General features: G+C 38.7%; 1 protein-coding gene across 11 annotated transcripts in view; it reads left to right on the forward strand.

The window, feature by feature from the left end:
- The window catches only part of ECHDC1 (ethylmalonyl-CoA decarboxylase 1), a 70,194-nt gene that overhangs the window by 22,759 nt on the left and 24,176 nt on the right, over positions 1–23,259 (forward strand). For all 11 annotated transcript variants that reach the window (XM_042253199.2, XM_060419415.1, XM_042253197.2 and 8 more), the window contains 4 exons: positions 19–240; positions 4,968–5,110; positions 12,988–13,040; positions 18,671–18,751. In XM_042253199.2, the coding sequence (XP_042109133.1) occupies positions 21–240; positions 4,968–5,110; positions 12,988–13,040; positions 18,671–18,751 (497 nt within the window). In that variant the 5' untranslated portion in view covers positions 19–20. The remainder of the gene's footprint in view (positions 1–18; positions 241–4,967; positions 5,111–12,987; positions 13,041–18,670; positions 18,752–23,259) is intronic.

Below are 23,259 nucleotides of genomic sequence, written 5' to 3' on the forward strand. Positions count from 1 at the left end.
CTTCTCTCTTTTTTCCAGAAATGGCAAGAAGTCTTTTGAAGACATCGCCTAACCCTGTAAAGACAAAATTGCTACATCAGATAGGATTGTCACTTTATAATACTTCTCATGGCTTCCATGAAGAAGAAGTGAAAAAAAAACTTGAACAGTTTCCTGGTGGATCCATTGACCTTCAGAAGGAAAACAATGGCATTGGCATTCTTACTCTGAACAATCCAAGCAAAATGAACGCCTTCTCAGGTATAGAGATCTTTCTTATGTTAAAGAATGATAACCAAACCTAACCTGCTATCTTGTGATTTTTATTCTTAAACTCTGTAGACAGAATCCTTGAAAGTCATGGTACTCTTTGTAGAACATGTAAAAACGAAAAGTTGTCACATGAACCAGGAATATTTTTAAAATTTATTTATTTCTAATTGGAGGATAACTATGTTGTAATATTGTGTTGGTTTCTGCCATACATCAGTCAGCCATAGGTATACATATGGCCCCTTCCTCCTGAACCCCCCTCCCACCTCCCACCTGACCCCCTCTATGTTGCCACAGAGCACTGGTTTGAGCTCCCTGCATCATACAGAAAATTCCCGCTGGCTGTCTGTTTTACATATGGTAGTGTATCTGTTTCCATGCTCCTCTCTAAATTTACCCCAGCTTCTCCTTCCCTCGCCGTGTCCACAAGTCTGTTCTCTATGTCTGTGTCTCCTTTGTTGCCCTGCAAATAGGTTCATCAGTACCATCGTTCTAGCTTCCGTGTATATGTGTTAATATATAATACTTCTTGTTCTCCTCCTGACTTAACTTCACTCTGTATATTGGGCTCTGGCATCCACCTCATTGGAACTGAACTGACTCAGATGCATTCCTTTTTATGGCTGAGTAATATTTCATCGTATGTATGCACCACATCTTCTTTATCCATTCGCCTGTTGATGGACATCGAGGTTGCTTCCACGTCCTAGCTCTTGTAAATAGTGCTGCAGTGGACATTGGGGTACTTGTGTCTCTTTCAGTTTTGGTTTCCTCAGGGTGTATGCCCAGTAGTACGATTGCTGGGTGATATGGTAGTTTTATTCCTGGTTTTTTAAGAGATCTCCATACGGTGCCCATAGTGGCTGTACCAGTTTACATTCCCACCAACAGTGCTAGAGGCTCTCCTTTTCTCCACACCCTCTCTTAACATTTATTTTTTGGTAGTTTTTTGATGATGGCCATTCTGACTTGTGTGAGGTGGTACCTCATAGTTTTGATTTGCATTTCTCTAATAATGAGTGACATTGAGCATCTTTTCATATGTTTATTAGCTATCTGTATATCTTCTTTGGAGAAATATCTGTTTAGGTCTTCTGCTCACTGTTTCATTCAGTTGTTTGTTGTTCTGGTATTGAGCTGCATGAAATGCATATCTATTTTGGAGATTAATCCTATGTTAGTTGTTTCATTAGCTGTTATTTTCTCCCATTCTGAGGGTTGTCTTTATACCTTGTTTATAGTTTCCTTTGCTGTGCAAAAACTTTTAAGTTTTATAAGGTCCCCCTTGTTTGTTTGTTTTGGTTTGTTTCCCTTAATCTAGAAGATGGGTCATAGAGGATCCTGCTATGATTTATGCCAAAGAGTATTCTGCCTATGTTTTCCTCTTAAGAGTTTTATAGTTTCTCGTCTTATATTTAGTTCTTTAATCCATTTTGAGTTTATCTTTGTGTATGGGTGTTAGGAAGTGTTCTAATTTCATTCTTTCATATGTGACTGTCCAGTTTTCCCACCACCACTTATTGAAGAGACTGTCTTCTCCGTTGTATATTCTTGCCTCCTTTGTCAAAGATAAGGTGCCCATAGGTATGTGGGTTTATCTCTGAGCTTTCTATCTTGCTCCATTGGTCTGTATTTCTGTTTTTGCGGCAGTACCATACTGTCTTGATGACTATAGCTTTGTAGTGTAGTCTGAAATCAAGAAGGTTGATTCCTCCAACTCCATTCTTCTTTCTCAAGACTGTTTTGGCTACTCAGGGTCTTTTGTGTTTCCATACAAATTGTGAGATTTTTTTTTGTTGTTCTAGTTCTGTGGAAAATGCCATTGGTACTTTGACAGGGATGCATTGAATCTGTAGATTGCTTTGGGTAGTATAGTCATTTTCACAATATTGACTCTTCCAATCCAAAAACATGGTATCTCTCTCCATCTGTTTATGTTGTCTTTGATTTTTTTCATCAGTGTCTTATAGTTTTCTGTATACAGCTGTTTTGTCTCCCTTAGGTAGATTTATTCCTAGGTATTTTATTCTTTTTGTTGCAGTGGTAAATGGGATTGATTCCTTAATTTCTCTTTCTGATTTTTCATTGTTAGTATATAGGAATGTAAATAATTTCTGTGTATTGATTGATTTTGTATCCTGTGACTTTACTAAATTCACTGATTGACTCTAGTAATTTTCTGATAATATCTTTGGGATTTTCTATGTATAGTATCATGTCGTCTGTAAGCAGTAAGAATTTTTACTATTTCTTTTCCAATCTGGATCCCTTTTATTTCTTTTTCTTCTCTGATTGCTGTGGCAAGTACTTCTAGAACTCTGTTGAATAATAGTGGTGAGAGTGGTCACCATTGTCTTGTTTGAACTAAGAACATTTTTTACTAATTGTGTATATTTTAATTTTTTTAAAATATATGAATACAGATGTTGATAAAATTAATCAAATTGAGCTTGGTTATTTTTTCCATGGAAATTTTAAGTGCTTAATAACTTCATTTGTGTTCAGCTGTCACTAGGAGACAAAAGGAAGGATATTTCAAAGATTAAAAACTAAAGAGAAAAGCCTAAAATGAAAAAAAAAATTAGTTTAATTTTTTTGTGAACTAAAATAGACTGTCATTTTAACCATGTAATTCTAATAATCAGTGAAAGCACTGCACTTGCCTATTTGCTGCCCCTTTTCTAACTCTGAAATACAGGTAAATACTTTGTATTGCTAGGCAACACTCTTGGCATATAAGAATTTTACATTTAAGAGACCTCAAAGTCCAGGACCTGGATAATTTGTAATTTTTTGCCAAAGCTCAAATTTGTGTTATTCTACCATGATGTAATACAGAAGCCAATGAATAACCTTGCTGACTGCCCAGCACTTATGTTTCAAGGTGATTTTGGCAGTCTCTGTTTATCAGTTATATGCTTCATGGAAGGAGGGGGTTGTGAATTATATTTTGTAGTAGCATTTGAAATGTTGGGTTCAAAAATATCCCAATAAAGTTTTATGTGTCTTTATATAATCATAACTATAGACATAATTCAATAGACTGTAAACTTTGTAAATTATCAATGATGAGTCTTTAAACATAAGATGACTTTTCTTTACACTCAGCAGAATTCAGAAATATCTCTTGCTATTAATGTTAACGAATAGAAATATAATGTAGGATACAAGCGTCAGCTATATATATCATTTAAAATTTTCTGGTAGCCCTATTTTTAAAAGGAAAAAGAAGGGTTAAATTAATTTTAATAATATTGTGTTTAATCAGTGTATTCAGAATATTGCAACTTGTGATTGATATAAAAAGTATCAATGAGATATTTTCCTCTTTTTTTCATACCAAGTCTTTGAAATCTGCTGTGTATTTTACACTACTGTTAGCAAATTGGGTCTGGCTGCTTGCTACTCAAAAATCAGCATTCAAGACAAGTGTTATTAGGAAAGAAAGTTGCTTTTAGTCAGAATGCTGGCAGTTTGGGGAGATGGTGGACTCAGTGTCCCACAAAAACCACCTCTGAAGATTCTGTTGAGCCATGAAAGTTTTAAAGGAAGAAGGGGACATAATCTCAGTCTCTGAGATAAGGTGTCTGAGTCATTGCCATCCCACACTGTGTGCTGGCTTGTTGACTTCTTGTGATTTTTCTTTAGATGCTCTCGTTCACTCAGTTTGTTTGCACAGATTTGTTCTTGAGATTTCTGAAGAAGCAGCTAGGGAAGAGATCTAGTCCTCTGTTACTTATTCTTCATCTCTACTTCTCTGATCTATGGAAAGAACCAACAGGTTAGGCAATGTATTGTGTCATCCAGAGATCTGATAGTTGTGCCTAAGGCCAGAGATGAGTAGAGGATGGGGTTGCCTGGCCTAAGGTTAGTGACAAGGCAGAAGGGGCTTCCTGTCGAGAGCTCTTTCCTACCATAAACTGTTTACACTACCGCACATCTCAGTTTAGACTAGCCATATTTCAGGTGCTCAGGGACTTCATGTGGGTGGTGGCTACTTCATTGGACAGTGCAGCTCCATACCTTCAATTGGTTCAGAGAATAAAAGGCAACTTTTACATGAGCCTAGAAAAAAATTAAATTAGAAAGGTAAGACTGTTGTAGAGATTTTAGAGTAGCTAGCTACTAATTTTTACTGACTACTGAATAGCTGTACTTTATGATTTATATCAGTAAAGCTTTTCATCCAAATGGAAACAAGTATTAATTTGATGCCTCATGTTTAAAACTAATACAAGCAGAGCTACTTTGATTAGAGTGATGGGGTTGGGTTAGGTTGAGAGATGATGAATGAGCCCTACACTCACAACTGTCAGGTCCTTGCCTGAAGATCACCCAAGCAGATACTCTTCATGGTCCATTTCATCTCTTATGTTTATTTCACAGAGTCAATAAGATTAGTTTAACTACTGGTATATGTCTCTCATACTCAGGGCCAGCGTTTTTTCCCTACCTAACCACATATTTATGTGGTTTCTTAATTAAGGGGGAGAGAGAGAGAGATCACTAACAAATTGTAAATTTTTAAAGCAGAGAGACTGTCATGCTTATCTTTTTCATATATACTCAGTACCATCATTATGGGCATTTGATAGACATTCAGTATTTGTAAAATTTGTGATCTTAAAGTCTTGTTTGACACCTTACAGTTTCTAAATTATTTTTATTTGTCCAATATTTTATGTGTCTGTGATACCCCCTCCCCTCTCTGACAGGTGTTATGATGCTACAACTTCTGGAAAAAGTGATTGAATTGGAAAATTGGACAGAGGGGAAAGGTCTCATTGTCCGTGGGGCAAAAAATACTTTTTCCTCAGGATCTGATCTGAATGCTGTGAAAGCACTAGGAACTCCAGAGGCAAGTATTATATCAGTTATGCAGTAGATTCTACATGTTTGTCAGCCATCTATGGCTAAGATATTTATATTCTACTTATTGGTTATTATGATGACAGCTATTTTCTAATAGTTTTCCAAAGATCAGAGTTTTTCTTTTGCATCTTAAAGATTAGCTTGTAATAGTGTGAAGAAATGGGGAAAAAATGAAGGATAGGAAGGTTAGCAATAAAACGTCCACTATTAAAACCAGCAAGGATGTGAATTTTTAAAGGGGGAGCCCTTTAGCATCTCATGATATGGAGTTTTGCACAAGGTACATATATAAAATACTTAGCAAGGCTTTGGCACTTGGTAGGCTCCAACAAATGCTGGGAGTTGAAACATTTGCTTTTGAATTATGGTGACAGAAAAGCAGTCTGAATCATCTGTCAGTATTTGTCCTCCACGGAAGCTGTTTTTCTTGAATTCAACCCTCCACTAACATTCCCTAGGCAGGAAAAAGTAAAAAAAAAAGCAGATGAGAGAGAGAGGAAAAAGGGAGAAAAATGTATCTGTTACCATTTAATGATAAATGTGAACTGTATGTAGGTAATAATGTTTTAATGTTATTGGACAGCTCTTGTACCACTCTGTGTAGTATAAGGATTTCAGTTTGCATAATATCTATGAGGAAAGATCTCTCTTTTTGTAATTTTGATAGATTTGTATTTGAAAGTTGGTTTCAGCATTTTCCGGCAGGCAGGAGGGTGCCAGCCTAAGAACCGAGTGGGCTACAGTTTTATAATCTAAGGAAAAGTGAAGACAGGGAGAAGACCCCCGTCTTCCTTATAGTTCCTCTTCCATGTTGGGTGGGGGATTTTTCTTGTCCCTGTGTGGTCAAACTGGCACTGTCATCGTGCAATGGAAATGAGCAAAAAGGTGCTAACATATGCTAAAGTATGGTAAATCATCTCAGGTTTCAGTGTAATATCACCTTTTCCTTATATTTTTGTTTTTACTGTGTATAGAGAACCGCATCATAGAAATCATTAACTTACTGAGCTTACTGGGCAGGAGGTGGGTCTCATTCCACCGTTATTTTATTATTTTGGGGCACATGTTATGTGTCTGTTGCATGGTTTTGCTGCTAAGGAATCCTGTTTGGTTTCGTGGTGAAGCAAAACTGCTGTGTTAAATGATCATTAACTTACTGGCTCTCCCACACTTTGGTCTTATTTACAATCCCCTCCTGGGATTAAATATTTAACCACTTGCTTTGTCCCTTTACTCTATCCCTATCAAGAATACTAAGCCGGCAATCTGAATATATGGATTCTTACCCAGGCTTTACAGGTAATTTTACTATGGGGCCTGCAGGTCATTTGATTATAATTTTTCACCTCTAGAATGATTCTGCAGAGAAGGCAATGGCACCCCACTCCAGCACTCTTGCCTGGAAAATCCCACGGATGGAGGAGCCTGGTGGGCTGCAGTCCATGGGGTTGCTAAGAGTCGGACACAACTGAGCAACTTCACTTTGCCTTTTCACTTTCATGCATTGGAGAAGGAAATGGCAACCCACTCCAGTGTTCTTGCCTGGAGAATCCCAGGGACCGGGGAGCCTGGTGGGCCGCCGTCTATGGGGTCGCACAGAGTCGGACATGACTGAAGCGACTTAGCAGCAGCAGCAGCAGAATGATTCTGTTGCTAGATATCTTATTCTGTTCACAAAAGACACTATAAAGATAGAATGAGATAGTAATGGTAGATAATTGTGGGTCTGGTATAAGTCAGTGTTGGGCTGTACTCTCAGGCCTGGAAAGCCTGCACTTGCCCAGCCACAAGACCAAAGAAAGAGCCTGGAGTCAGTGACAGCTGTCAGTGGGCCAGTGGAAAGGGGGAACTCACATGTCTGAAGCAAAGTCCTGAAGCAGCACCCCACCAGCTGTGGCAGACAGGGCAGGACAGTCTTTGCTTCATGGAAAAGGGGAGCCCCTTATAAGGGGAATTAGCTTCATGTTGGCTCATTGGTTACCAGGGAAACTAGCAGAATGCCTCTCACCACACCTTTGAGGACAGTGACTTGCAGGGATGCAGGAAGGCCAGCCATGTGAGTAGGGTGTAAGTGAAGCAGGCAGTGGTTGAGGAAGGGACGTACAGAGAGCCAGAGAAGAGCCACCTTGAGTGGCCTGACCTTTTCAGTCAGATAGGAAATCATCCCTAAAAATGCGAAAAGTTATTTTTATTTCTTCTAGTTAGAAGGTTGTTTCTGTCTCTTTAGATCATGTGGCCAGCATTTTTTTTTTCTGCTATATATGTAAAAACTACAAGTGGAAACATGCTAATTGTTTCACATATATATAGTGGGCCTGATGTAAATCAGGTAGGAAAATATCAGACTTCAGATGAGATATCACTTAATAAAGTTTATTCTTTCCAGTGAGGACCTTCTCCAGATAACTTGTTGAATGTTTGCAGTAGAGTGAGTGTGGATTTTGATCTACAGCTGGGAACTCGGGTGCTGTGACCCCAGTGCTTAAATAGCACTGCAGGTGTCCATCCCTTGTAGTCACGCACATCTGCCAATATCGATAAAAAACACACAAACAAAACCCACCTGGAATTGTGATTCTGCTTCACAGTGTGTTATTTTTCAGGCCTAGATTGGCTTTAAAATGCCTTATTTCAAAATATTGTCTTGTGTAGGTGAATCCTTTATTGTACTTCTATGAAATATCTTTAGTCATGGTTATAGGAAATATATAGCGTAGAAATAAATAATTTGAATAAATTCTCTTTATGAACAGTATTGGGCTTCCCAGGTGGCATGGTAATAGAGAATCCGCCTGCCGATGCAGGAGATGCAGGAGACATGGGTTCGATCCTTGAGTTAGAAAGATCCCCTGGAAGAGGAAGGGGCAACCCACGGCGGTGTTCTTGCCTGAAAAATTCCATAGACAGAGGAGCCTGGCAGACTACAGTCCATGAGGTCGTAAAAGAGTCAGACATGACTTAGCACACACGTGTAATGTACATGCATGCATGGTGTCTTTGTCACATGATGACTTTCAAATTAATGAGAACTAGAAACAGTTTAAATAAAATTCCTGATAACTGTTTCCATTTCTCGTATAGAGCTTATTCCTATATGCCTGAAAAGTAACTATGAATGTGTAAAACTGAAATCTTAAATGGCCTTGGGATTTTTGAGGCTCATACATGTTTATGAGCTGCAGCTGCACATATGGACATTCCTGTCCCTCACAGCTAAGAGATTCTGAGATGCTTAACATGACTTAAAGTTATAGACAGCCTTTTTCTGAACAAAGCTCTTTTTATCTCGCATACTTACTCTTTGTTCTCAGAGACATGTCACTGCATCTGCTTGTTTGGTGAATTCACTCTTCTGAGGATGGATAAGTACAATAGATGATGATTTTAGTAATTAAATTGCTTTTCTTTCAGATTATTAATAAGGCACTCAAAAGTGATTATTAAATGCTTTTTGAAAAAGATAATTATGTTGATGTTTTTGCCACTGTGTTTTTTCAAAGCTTTGAAAAATATTTTGCTAATGAAAATTACCAAATACTAAAAAAAGTAGACTTATTAACTGAAAGAAGATGGGCAACCTAGAAGTTGCGAGTTAACATTTTATTCTGCAGACATTCTTAGGACTTCAAACCTAAGGGGAGACAGTATCTCATAACCCTGAGAAATCGCTCTGAGGCTGTGAAGGGGAGCCAAGATATATGGGTGTGTTTGCAACAAAGTGCAAGTAGTCAGGAGATTCTTGTTAATTAAAGAAAGCCAGACATCTGAAGTTAAGGAATCCAGCGCTTTTCTGTGTATGGGTGGGTTCGAGAGTCTGGGCCCACTGAAATCATTTCCTTTAGTATGTACCTTCAGCTGTAGGGGCCAGTATCCTGTTTTCTCATCCTGCGCTCCCTCAAGCTGCACTGTTGGGAGTGGCGGCTGCTCGATGGGGGTACATTCCCTGTTCCCATGCTAAGCTCCCTCAGGGCTCACCGTCAGGGTTGACTGTAATCGCTGATGATTGCTCCATCCTTTGTTTACCGATAAGATAGGCAGTATTTTATTTTTCAGACTAATATGTTGAAACCCTCCTGTACTCAGAATCAACAGTCATCAGTATTGTATTTGCTTATCTATCGGTAGTTTTTTTCGTTTTTTTCTTTAGGACCTGGTCTCAAGAGGTTGGTTTCATTTTGATACCCTTTTGTTAATGAGCAGGGAAAAAAAGCTCTCATTGTTCCAGTGAAAGAAAGTGAAAGTCACTCACTCCTGTCCGACTCTTTGCCACTCCTATGGACTATACAGTCCATGGAATTCTCCAGGTCAGAATACTGGAGTGGGTAGCTGTCCCCTTCTCCAGGGGAGCGTCCCAACCCAGGGATTGAACCCAGGTTTCTCGCATTGCGGGCAGATTCTTTACCATCTGGGCCACCAGGGAAGCCCCTAAATATTCCTATTAGATAGTTAATCCTTCATTAAGATGGTCCAAGCAGAGAGATGAATTAGCCCTGAAAAGTTATGGAGCAGAAAAAAAGAATAAAAGAGGAAAAAAGTCTAGTGCAGTATTAACCCATTTCTCAGATGTGACTTGATGCAGCAGATGTGCTGCAGACTCTGAGAAGTCTTTTTTCACAGGGCAGAAATAATAAAAGTCCAGTTGAAGCTTTCAGATAGGGGGAAATAAAAACCTTCTTACTCTGCAGTGAATGGGTTTGATGCCTCGAGAAAAGTTTGGCCTTTTAGAAACCTGTATATTTCTCTATGTACCTTGAAGACAGTAAGTATCCTCCTTTGTCCAGTGACTTCCCTTGTTAAGTTTCTGCCAGTCTGTTGCCCCCTATTTCTCTGTTGCCTAAATTTTCGCAGCAGCCTCAAAGTTCTTGTCTAACTTCTTTGCTTTTGCTGTGGTTATTGTACAGTTCCGTTGTGGCCTTATTGACTTGTAGAGAAGCTGTTATAAATTTCTCAAAACCCTTCTGTGTATTTTGAGGAAATTAGTAAATTCATACAACAGGCACTTAGGGAAAAAAAGGAAGGCTCATTTATGGTTCTCTTACTGGAAGGGGGACCACTTCCAGAGCCCAAGAGTGGGCTCCTGTCTAGCACTCGGAAATGAATCGTCCAAGGAGACACACATACTGACAAAGCAAAATGCTTTATTGGGAAGGGATGCCAGGCAGAGAACAGCAGGGTAAAGGAACCCAGGAGAGCTGCTCTGCCACATGGCTCTTGGTCTCAGGTTTTATTGTAACTGGGAGTTAGCTTTCCAGGTTATCTCCGGCCATTCATCTTACTTATATCCATATTTGGTCTGATTCCTGGCAGCACATACATCTCTCAGTCTCAATAGTGTCCAGCAAAAGGATTTCTGGGAGATTGGCAGAACATATTATGGGCTGGCATCTCCTCCCTCCTTTTGGCCCTTCCCAAATTCTTCCCAGCTGTATCATACTGTTTTTTACTACTCATTGATTGCCTTTGTTTTGTGAAACAACGTAGTTCTCCATCTCAAATTCATCTGAGTCAGTTAACTTCAACAAGCACATACTATATGCAGAACGTTGATTACACTGCTAGCTTCTGAGGATAAAGAATGCGTTTTGTCAGTCTCAAATTATCTAGCAAATGCCATCTCCTCTTCTCCTCTATAAAGCCTCCTCAACTACTCCAACCCAGTGAATTGTTTCTTATTTGCCACTATTCTCAGCTTGTTTAAGCATTTCTCAGAATACTTAACGTACTATACCTTGATGCATGATGCATTTCTGTTTTCTCACAAGATTTTTGAAGACTGGGAACCAGGGCCACATTCTACTGATCATGTTCCCTATCTATCTTTATCTTGTATAGATGATGTGACTAATAATAAATCTAAATACAATGTATACAGTCTATAAATTCTCTAGTTAAGTTAGAAAAAGGAAAATACTACAGAAACACAAAGGGAAAAAGTTGTTACTCTGGGATTTAGAAAATCTTGTTGAAAAAAATGTTTGATTCAGGCATTCCTTGAAATAGGTAGAGAAAAGGACCAGCTATTCCAAATAGTGGGAATGATGTGAGCCAAGACATAGAACAACAATAAACGTGAGGTGTTAAAGGAATGGCAAAGAGCTTGTTGCAGAAGAAGTCAGGATGCTTGACTGAAGGGTACAGTAGTCAATAAAGTGGGTAAAATAGTTTGGGATCAATCCTCCCCAAGGAATTCTGACCTTGCTTTATTGGTGATATGAAATTATCATCCTATAAGGAGGTTTTTCAGGCAGGATGCAAAATACATTACAGAGGAAAAAGAAATTAAATACAGAGAGGCCAGTTAGGAAACAAGGCTGTTGTAATAATCTAAGCATGAGTAACACAAGTTCAAATGTGTGAAAATAGAAGACGAAGGGATTTAAATTGGAAATATTTCAAAAGAAGGATTGAGGAGACATGCTTGGTAACTCAGCAAACACAGGAAAACTGAAATGGAGGAGTTAAAGATAATGCCAAGAATTCTGAACCTGTTGGACTAGAAAAACCATTCCTGTTAATTCAGAACTCTGTGATCTATTACAAAGCATCTAGGTACATTTTCATCTTTCTAACCATTCTTTAAATCAAATGGAACAAGTCTTTAAAATTTTTCGTTCCTTCCTTATTGTGTAAGAAAACTGAAGTTCATTGTTATGACTTGCTCAAGTTTATTTTTTTATTATGTGGTGATACTCGGGTTAAAAGTCAGCTTTTTCATAACCGGTTGTTTTGCCATGCCAAATTTGAAACATTGGCAGAATGTGAAATCTCTTAGCAGGTTTTGGTACTCTAAAGGAAACACTAGTTGAAGCAATGGAATGGATGAGACTTCCAAGGAAGAAAGTGTAGATAAGGGAGAGAAAGAGGGTCATGGAGTGGATTTTCGGTAACATGTATTTAGCTGAATAAAAAAGACAAAGAAGAAAACTAGAATATAGTAATCAAAGAATTAGGAAGAGGATTGGGAGTTGAAGTGTCACTAGAAACTGAGACTATCCAAATGAAAAAACTGGTCAAAGGAAGATGCTATATGTTATGGAGATACAGAAGGAGATGAGAATAAGGAAAAGCCATTTAATTTAACAAATAGGAGATTGTTAGAAACCTTTGAGGAAAGTCTTTTGAGAGAAGGCTGAAGACCACATTATACTTGGTTTAAGAAAGTATATGAGGGTAAAAAGAAGAGGCAATGAGTTTATACTACCATTAAGAAATTTGTTTTTAATATGTTTATATTCTTAGGGGATCAGAATTTGGGATAATAGGTGGGTATGTCTTATGCCTTGTCCTTCCAAATTACCGTGAATAGAACTTTACACTTTTCTGAGACCTGACTCTTACACACCTACGGCTACGGCTAAGTCGCTTCAGTCGTGTCCGACTCTGTGTGACCCCATAGATGGCAGCCCACCAGGCTCCCCCATCCCTGGGATTCTCTAGGCAAGAATACTGGAGTGGGTTGCCATTTCCTTCTCCAAGGCATGAAAGTGAAAAGGCAAAGTGAAGTTGCTCGGTCGTGTCCGACTCTTAGCGACCCCATGGACTGCAACCCACCAGGCTCCACCGTCCATGGGATTTTCCAGGCAAGAGTACTGGAGTGGGGTGCCATTGCCTTCTCCATTACACACCTAAGTCCATGGCAATAACCTCATACAAAGCTGAATTCAAAAAACCCTTGAAGATCAACATAATAAATACAATATCATTTGCATTTCAGACAGCTTCAAAGAGTTTTTAAATGAAAACCTCATTTTAAAAATTTCATTATTTTTGTCTCTATTACTTTCTAAATCCTAAAAGTTTTTTTTTTTTAATTTCTTACGTAAAACATTTACATTGTGTCTTTGTGTTTATTCTTATTTAAAGGATGGAATGGCCGTATGCATGTTCATGCAAAACACCTTAACACGATTTATGAGGTAACGTATCTTTGTTTTTAAAACATGATTTCTATGCTTTCTTCTCTGTAACCACCCTCCGTGTTTTTTCAGTCTTCTAACTTTATTGAGGCTTTCAGTGGCTAAGTCAAAGATCTCTCTCGGTAAATGTCACATGGTACTTGAAAATACATGGGTTATTTTCAGATATCTTTTGATACTGATTTTTAGCATCATTCCACAGTGGTAAGAGAACAGACTTTGATTTTGATACCTTTAGACCTTGAAATTTTTGCACCTTGTTTTATGTCCCTCAATATGTCCCAGGGCCTCCTAGTTTATAGGCTGTGAGAACTTGAATAGAATTTGTATCCTCCTATTGTGTGAAAATTGTATAAATCTTAATTATGTTGAATTGGTTCATGGTGCCTTTCAGGTCTCCTGTATCCTTCTACTTTTTTGTATGTTCAGTCCATTAATTTTTGAGAGTTTGCTAGTGAAACTCCAACTAAAAACCTTTATCTATTAAAAAAATAATTGTAATATATAGTAGAACTGTATGTAACTTTGTTCTGTATTTTCGAAGTCTCCTATAAGAAAGTTATATTTTCATAATTTAAAAAATAAAAAAGGCAATAATTAAAAACAACACAATTTCTAAAAAACCCCAAATAACTCTTTATTAGTCTATGCTTTGCGCTAGTTAAGAAACAGTCACTGATAGTCTATTCATATTTAGAATATATGAATTCAATATTCATATATTCTGGTTCATATTTATTCTAATGATGAACTATTTATTTTTGCCATCAAGGACAGTCATATAATTAGGTGTTAGTGAGGTACATACAAATATTTTAAAAATAAGAACCTTGAGAGGTAAAAAGAGTTTAAGACTTAGCTCTTTTCCTTAAAGCGTTTGTATTTAGTTATAACCCGGATATATTTAAGATAGACATGTGAAAGTTAAATACTGATACTAGAGCGGAAAAGATGCATAAAGATAATCTAATATTCAGAATTAGCAGAATGTATAGTGAAGTGATCTACATCCGCAAGGAGAGAGAAAAAGAGAGGAGAGAGAGAAAAGAGAGAGAAAGCTTTTAGGAAAGATGGATTCACTTTGCACCTCGAAGAGGAAGAAAAGGGAAAAAATTTGGCTCCTGTTATTATGCATTTGGGGTTACAAACTATGACATGATTGGGGTGATTAGCTTTCTAGTTCCATATTCTGAATGTAAAAAAAGTTAAAATTCAGGGAAACTAAGGAAATTCATACTTGTTTAGCACACTTATTTATTGGACATGAATGTATTTTTGTTACTGTTTATATATGAGAGTCTAGAAAGAGTGATCTTCATTGTATTAGTTCCTATTCACCTACTTCTTACCACATTTGACCTTTTCTTAAGTAAATCTGAAAAGTTTTTTTCTTTAGGTAATCCTTTTTATTTGGAAGCAGTGTGTGTTAAGAAATGTGTAATTTCTTAAGACCTGTATCTTTTCATTTTGGTTAGACCTACAAAAAATTATATATTTTTGAAACATTTTAAATTCACCTTTTAATACACAGTTCTGCAAATGGGTCTTTGCAAACATGAAAGGTGAAGAGTATTTTTACTTCAGAACCATTCTTTTATGTAGGATCAGTCTCTGGATCATTTCAATGAGGAATGAAAGATTTTTGGTAGGAACCTTCCATACCACATTTCTTCCTTTTTGATACAGCCTTAATTTTCCTGTCTATAATTTGATATCAACAAAAATCGACTAAGACTGTAGCACACTGAAGAATTCCCAGTTGTCAGGTGCTTAGAAGTTCCAGGAGCTCTCTACAAGCTTGTTAGTCACTCAGTCATGTCCAACTCTTTGGACCCTGTGAACTGTAGCCTGCCAGGCTCCTCTGTCCATGGAATTCTCCAGGCAAGAATACTGGAGTGGGTTGCCATTCCTTCTCCAGAGGATTGTCCTGACGCAGGGATCAAACCTGGGTCTGCTGCATTGCAGGCACATTCTTTACCATGTGAGCCACCGGGGAAGCCTGTATACAGGCTTACCTCGGAGATACTGCAGGTTGGGTACCACAGCACCACAACAAAGTGGTATCAAAATAAAGCAAGTCACAGAATTTTTTGGTTTCCCAGAGCATATGAAAGCTATATTTATACTGTACTGTGTCTGTTAAGTATGTGATCGCATTATGTCTTTAAAATGTACATATTAGTTTAGAAACACTTTATTGCTAAAAATTGCCAATCATCGTCTGAGCCTTCAGTGAATCTTAATCTCTTTGTTGGTGCAGGGTCAGTATTGATGGCTGCTAACTGATCAAGGTGGTAGTTGCTGAAGGTTGGGATAGCTGTGGAAATTTCTTGAAATAGCCAACAGTGAAGTTTTCAGCTTCAGTTGACTCTTCCTTTCATGAATGATTTCTCTGTAACATCCAGTGCTGTTTGACAGCATTTTTACCCAGAGAAGAACTTCTTTCAAAATTGGAGTCAGTCCTCTCAAACCCTGTGGCAGCTTTATCAAATACGTTTTTTAATATTTAAAATCTTTTGTTATCATTCCAATCATTTTCACAACATCTCCAGGAATAGATTCCATCTCAAGAAACCACTCTCTTTGCTCATCCATGAGAAGCAACTCCTCATCTGTTAAAGTTTATCATGAGATTGCAGCAAAATCAGTCACATTTTCAAGCTCCACCTCTTGTTCTCTTGCTGTTTCCACCACATCTGCAGTTTCTTCCTCTAATGGTGTCTTGAACTCCTCAAAGTCATCCAAGAGGTTTGGAATCAGCTTCTTCCAAACTCCTGTTAATGGTGATGTTTTGAGTTCTTCCCATTAATCACAGATGTTTTTAATAGTGTCACCTGGCTCCTCTGCCCATGGAATTTTGCAGGCAAGAGTACTGGCATCGGTTGCCATGTCTTCCTCCAGGAGATCTCCCCAACCCAGGGATCGAACTCCAGTCTCCTGGGTCTCCTGCATTACAGGCAGATTCTTCATCTGCTGACCCATTGGGGAAGCCCCAAGAGCATCTTGAATGGTGAATCCTCTTCAGAAGGTTTTCAATGTACTTTGCCCAGATCCATCAGAAGAATCACTCTCTGTGGAAGCTAAAGACTAATGAATTGTATTTCTTAAATAATGAGACTTGAAAGTTAAAATTACTACTTGATCCACAGGCTGCAGAATGGATGTTGTATTAGCAGGCATGAAAAACAGCTTTTATTTCACTGTACACCTTCATCGGAGCTCTTGGGTGATCAGGTGCATTTCATTGTCAATGGGCAGTACTAGTTTGCAAGAAATCTGTTTTTTCTGAGCAGTAAATCAGCAGTGGACTTAAAATATTCAGTAAACCACGTTGTAAACCGATGTGCTCACCCAGCCTTTGTTGTTCTATTTATGTAACACTAAGTAGATTGAGAAATGCTGGGCTGGAAGAAGCACAAGCTGGAATCAAGATTGCCAGGAGAAATATCAATAACCTCAGATATGCAGACGACACCACCCTTATGGCACAAAGTGAAGAGGAACTAAAAGCCTCTTGATGAAAGTGAAAGAGGAGAGTGAAAAAGTTGGCTTAAAGCTCAACATTCAGAAAACGAAGATCATGGCATCTGGCCCCATCACTTTATGGGAAATAAATGGGGAAACAGTGGAAACAGTGTCAGACTTTATTTTTGGGGGCTCTAAAATCACTGCAGATGGTGACTGCAGCCATGAAACTAAAAGACACTTACTCCTTGGAAGGAAAGTTATGACCAACCTAGATAGCATATTCAAAAGCAGAGACATTACTTTGCCAACAAAGGTCTGTCTAGTCAAGGCTATGGTTTTTCCAGTGGTCATGTATGGATGTGAGAGTTGGATTGTGAAGAAAGCTGAGCACCGAAGAATTGATGGTTTTGAACTGTGGTGTTGGAGAAGACTCTTGAGAATCCCTTGGACTGCAAGGAGATCCAACCAGTCCATCCTAAAGGAGATCAGTCCTGGGTGTTCTTTGGAAGGAATGATGCTGAAGCTGAAACTCCAGTCCTTTGGCCACCTCATGCGAAGAGTTCACTGATTAGAAAAGACTCTGATGCTGGGAGGGATTGTGGGAAGGAGGAGAAGGGGACGACAGAGGATGAGATGGCTGGATGGTATCACTGACTCGGTGGACGTGAGTCTGAGTGAACTCTGGGAGTTGGTGATGGACAGGGAGGCCTGGCGTGCTGCAATTCGTGGGGTCGCAAAGAGTTGAACATGACTGAGTGACTGAACTGAACTGAACTGAGCAGATTGAGCATAATTCTTACTAGCCCTAGGATTTTCAGAGTGATAAATGAGCATTTAGTTTCAACTAGTAACAGGCTGCTCCTGAAACGAGAGTCAGCATGCCCTTTGAAGCTTTGAAGCCAGGCATTGATGTCTCTCTAGCCGTGAAGTCCTAGATGGCATCTTCTTCTAATATAAGGTTGTTTTGTCTGCATTGTCACCTTCATGAATTATCTTAGATCTGCAGGTTAACTTGCTGCAGCTGACATCTGGTCTGCATCAGCACTTGCTGCTTCACCTAGCACATTTAGGTTATGGAGACGACTTCTTTCCTGAATCCTCATAAACCAACCTCTGCTAGCTTCATACTTTTCTTCTATGTCTTCCACATCTCTCTCAGCCTTCATAGAACTGAAGAGAGTTAGGACTGCTCTGGATTAGGCTTTGACTTAAGGAAATGTGGGTAATTTGATCTAATATCTGGACCAATAAGACTTTCTTCCTATTAGCAATAAAGTTGTTTTGCCTTCTTATCTTTCATGTGTTCACTGGAGGAGCACTTTTAATTTCCTTCAAGAACTTTTACTTTGCATTCACAACTTGGCTAACTGTTAGCCAAAGCCTAATCCAGCACAATAAGTGAAAGTGAAAGTTGCTCAGTCGTGTCTGACTCTTTGGAACGCCATGGACTAGATATAGTCCATGAATTTCTCCAGGCCAGAATACTGGAGAGGGTAGCCTTTTCCTTCTCCAGGAGATCTTCCCAACCCAGAGATTGAACCCAGGTTTCCCGCATTGCTGGCAGATTCTTTACCAGCTGAGCCACCAGGGAAGCCCAATAAAGTGAAGCACAAAAAAATGAGGTGTGCTTGCATTATACAGAAACAGCTGTTTATTTGGAAGAAAGTTAATATGCCTGAAGTTTAAAATAAATAATGATTTGGGGAGGTATGTTGATCAGTTTGGGGCTTCCCTGGTGGCTCAGAAAGGTAAAGATGGCAATGCAGGAGACCCAGGTTCGATCCCTGGGTCAGGAAGTTCCCCTGAAGAAGGGAATGGTTACCCACTCCAGCATTCTTGCCTGGAGAATTCCATGGACAGAGGAAGCTGGCAAGCTACAGTCCATGGCGTGGCACAGAATTGGACACGACTTAGCTACTAACACCTTCACTTTGATGTTTCCATAGCATTTAGTGTGAATTATTATAATTTCGTTATTATACTATTTTGCTTCTCATGGTTTACAGGCTAATGATTCTACTGTACTTTGAGGTGTGCTTGTTTTTATAAACATAGATGAATAATTTTGTTTCTACTATATCTCAAGTTTTTAAAATATTTGTAGCTTAATATCAGAATTTAAAATATTAACATCCATTTTTCCTTCTTCCTTCAATATACAGACTTCCTTTAATAAGTGTTGCATTGGTTCAAGGTCGGGCGTTGGGTGGAGGAGCAGAAGTTACTACAGCGTGTGATTTCAGGTAGGGTAAAAATTGTATTACTCCTTGCCCAGTATAATTAACATGGGAAATTTATTTCTTTGCCTGAATTATAGGTATTTAATATATTTTTAAATAGATGATGATGAGCAAATATTTTTTTCTGCCAGTCATGTCATTAAAGTAGATAATCAGTCTAATATAACTCCATAATTACTTCATTGCTGTGCATTTCAAAAAGTTAAAATGATTTTGAAAAAAAGTCCATACTAACAAAGTCCCCGGGGAATGAAGCGAAGGCAATACATGAAACTTTAAGAGTCACAAGAATTATACAAGAAAAGAACCAAAAAAAAAAAAACCCCAAAGAAGTAACGAGAATGGGGAAAGGGTCTGCTTGGGTCTTCCTCTTACTAATGACAAGAGGTTTTCTGAGACCCTGTCTCTACTGTGATTTGTAGACACTTTGTGGGGATTTTGAGCTGATTAGAGAATTCATTTAGAGAAAATTATTTGGTATCAATTAACCCTTTAATCCTAGAATTCTTTTTAGTATTGGATAGCTGTACTTTTGGAGAAGGGAATGGCAGTCCACTCCAGTGTTCTTGCCTGGAGAATTCCGTGGATGGAGAAGCCTGGTGGGCTGCAGTTTGTGGGGCCGCAAAGAGTCGGACACGACTGAGTGACCAGCACATGCAGCTGTACTTTATAGGAATGATACAGTTTTTGTAAGGCTTTCTATATTTTGGTTTCCTGTGTATAAACCATAAATGTTTTATAAACATTTGTGTGTATAAACATAAATGTCAGTTTAATGACTTGCTACAAAATAGGAAGCTATGTAACCATCTTATAGGTCAAGAATTGAAACATTATCAGCATTCCTGAACTCCCTAAGTCATAACCCCTTCAGTTCCATCTGTAAGAAAGTATTACCCTGAATTTTATAATTACTTTCTCATTTTCCTTCATAGTTTTATAAGTTATAACCATTCTATAACCAGTATATTCTATTTATTTTCCTTTTGAACTAAATATAAGTAGCATACTTATAGAAATACTATGAGGAAAGAGTCAGTTAGCTAATTCATGCAAAAGAGGTAACTTTTAAAAATTTGTGACTCAGGTTTCAGTTTATAAGTTGAAACATGTCACTTTGTATTCAAATAAATTGAGATTTTAAAATAGTTTGGGTATATAAAACAAATAAATTGAGATTTTAAAATAGTTTGGGTATATAAAACAAATTACAAAGATCCTAGTCTCTTTGAAAACTGTGTTAAAGTTGCTTCAGTTGTGTCTGACTCTCTGTGACCCTGTGGACTGTAGCCTGCCAGGCTCCTCTCCATGGGATTCTCCAGGCAAGAACACTGAAGTGGATTGCTATGCTCTACTCCAGGGGATCTTCCTGACCCAGGGATTGAACCTGCGGCTCCTACATTACATGCAGATTCTTTACCTTTGAGCCACGCCCACCTGGGGAAGCCCCTTTCAAAACTAGTACTTGCTAATTGAGGAGCATTCTTATATACAACAAAAACTGGCCATTTCACATGACAGTGCCCTCTGCTGTCATCAATGCAGATTGTATTCAGTTCAGTTCAGTCGCTCAGCCCCATGGCCTGCATGCAGCACACCAGGCCTCCCTGTCCATCACCAACTCCTGGAGTTCACTCAAACTCATGTGCATTGAGTCGGTGGTGCCATCCAACCATCTCATCCTCTGTTGTCCCCTTCTCCTCCTGCCGTCATTCTTTCCCAGCATCAGGGTCTTTTCCAAGGAGTCAGTTCTTCTCATCAGGTGGCCAAGGTATTGGAGTTTCAGCTTCAGCATCAGTCCTTCTCATGAATATTCAGGACTGATTTCCTTTAGGATTTACTGGTTTGATCTCCTTACAATCCAAGGGACTCACAAGTGTCTTCTCCAACACCACAGGTCAAAAGCATTAATTCTTCAATGCTCAGCTTTCTTTATGGTCCAACTCTCACATTCATATATTACTACTGGAAAAACCATAGCTTTGACTATATGGCCCTAATTGCAGATTCTATCAGGAGGCTACATTTTCATTCTGTGAGGAGGAATCAGTTATATTGGCTTTATGGTCAATATGAGACTAAATAGAAAATGTGTGTGAAAGGACTAAATGCTTTTCTCAGTTTACCCTGAAATAAAGGTACTTGTGAAATATATCATTTAAGCATATATGATATATAAATATAAAGTATATATTTAGATATAATGTAATATATCTAAAGAATCCTAAGCTATATGTAAGTATACATTATTACACTTAAAAATCCTCTACATAAAAGTGAAAATTAATACTTTATAGATGTACTCTGGACAAAATGTACCCTCTAACACAGAGTTGTGTGTTCATCTTTAAGCACTTATTAGACTTTTGCTTCATCTTTTATACTCATTCCTGATCTGTGTTTGGGTGGAGTTAGGGTTTAGGACAAAAGGCAAAAATCACAGAAAAAATAATTAAAGATTACTTAGTCCTTAGTTAGTTAGTTAAGTTGCTCGGTCGTGTCTGACTCTTTGTGACCCGGTAGACTGTAGCCTACCAGGCTACTCCATCCATGGGATTTTCCAGGCAAGAATACTGGAGTGGGTTGCCATTTCCTTCTCCAGGGGATCTTCCCGACCCAGGGATTGAACCCAGGTCTCCTGCATTGCAGGCAGACGCTTTACCCTCTGAGCCACCAGGGAAGCCCTGAAAGTGAAAGAGGAGAGTGAAAAAGTTGGCCTGATGCTTAATATTCAGAAAACTAAGATCATGGCATCTGGTCCCATCACTTTATGGGAAATAGATGGGGAAACAGTGGAAACAGTGTCAGACTTTATTTTTGGGCTCCAAAATCACTGCAGATGGTGACTGCAGCCATGAAATTAAAAGACACTTACTCCTTGGAAGAAAAGTTATGACCAACCTAGATAGCATATTCAAAAGCAGAGACATTACTTTGCCAACAAAGGTCCGTCTAGTCAAGGCTATGGTTTTTCCAGTGGTCATGTATGGATGTGAGAGTTGGATTGTGAAGAAAGCTGAGCACTGAAGAATTGATGGTTTTGAACTGTGGTGTTGGAGAGGACTCTTGAGGGTCCCTTGGACTGCAAGGAGATCCAACCAGTCCATTCTAAAGGAGATCAGCCCTGGGTGTTCTTTGGAAGGAATGATGCTGAAGCTGAAACTCCAGTGTTTTGGCCACCTCATGCGAAGAGTTGACTCATTGGAAAAGACCCGGATGCTGGGAGGGATTGGGGGCAGGAGGAGAAGCGGATGACAGAGGGTGAGATGGCTGGATGCCGTCACCGACTGCATGGACGTGAGTCTGAGTGAACCCCGGGAGTTGGTGATGGACAGGGAGGCCTGGCGTGCTGCAATTCAAGGGGTCGCAGAGTCAGACACGACTGAGTGACTGAACTGAACTGAACTGACTGATGCTAGCTTGGCACTGCCATTCAAGAAAGTTGTGTCTTGGTTTGTCGTTTAGTATTTTTAGTAATGCAGTTTTACTACATTTTATAAAATTCTTGGTTCACAATTTACAAGACGTTTTAAAAACATAGAAACTGGTCCTTCACAATAGAAGTGTGAAAAACTCTCCTAGACTATTGAGCTCTTTTAAATGTACACACTCAATATAAGAGTTCTTAAAGATGAAGTACATTACTAACCACTAGTTACAAGATAGTGATAAACCAGTATAAATTACTCTAGCTGATCTTCCACCTAACTTCACCATTGCTCTGTTGGTTATTTTCTATAACAAACTGGAAACTATTTCAGGAGATGAGAAATACTTTTTTTTGAGAAATATTTTTAATATGAATATTCCTAATAAGTGAGCTTATACAGCATTCCAGCATTACCCCTCTCCCTGCCCTGAAACCCTTTAAGCACTAGCTGATAATACATGTCATGAATTAATACGTCAGAAACACTCAGGTCTACATAACATATATAGACTCTCATACTGAATTGCCTTCAGTTGAGTCATCATTTTCATGTAAAACTTGCTTAGAGAAAATGGCTTGTAAAAAACATTCTCTAAAGCTGGTAACTTAAAAATTGTCATTCCACAGTGTTCAAAAACTAGTCACTCAAACAATATGTTTCTCTTTAGTGACAAAATTGATGAGGAAATGAAAAGCTTGAACTGATAAAATAATCTGATTCTAACTTTTAAATTTGTCTTGATTAAATGAAGCACAAGTTAAGAAAATATGTATTTGAATATTACTTTTCTATTGCAGCCATAACAAATCACAAATTTAGTGGCTTATAACAGTACCTGTTTATCTCACAGATATATAGGTTGGAAGTCTGGCTGGGCTGAACTGGGTTCTCTAAACCTGGTCACGAAAGGTACAAGTCAGTAGGTTGACCGGACTGAACTCTAAGGACTCAGGGGAGTGTGCACTTCCAGGCTCATCCTGGTTACAGCTGGTAGAGTCCAGTCCCATGCACTTGTAAGGCTGAGGTCTCTGTTTTTCTGTCAGCATGCCAGCCAGGGGCCAGTCTTCGCTCTTAGAGGAT

The sequence above is a fragment of the Ovis aries genome, chromosome 8 (assembly GCF_016772045.2).
Source record: "Ovis aries strain OAR_USU_Benz2616 breed Rambouillet chromosome 8, ARS-UI_Ramb_v3.0, whole genome shotgun sequence".
Taxonomy (NCBI): domain Eukaryota; kingdom Metazoa; phylum Chordata; class Mammalia; order Artiodactyla; family Bovidae; genus Ovis; species Ovis aries.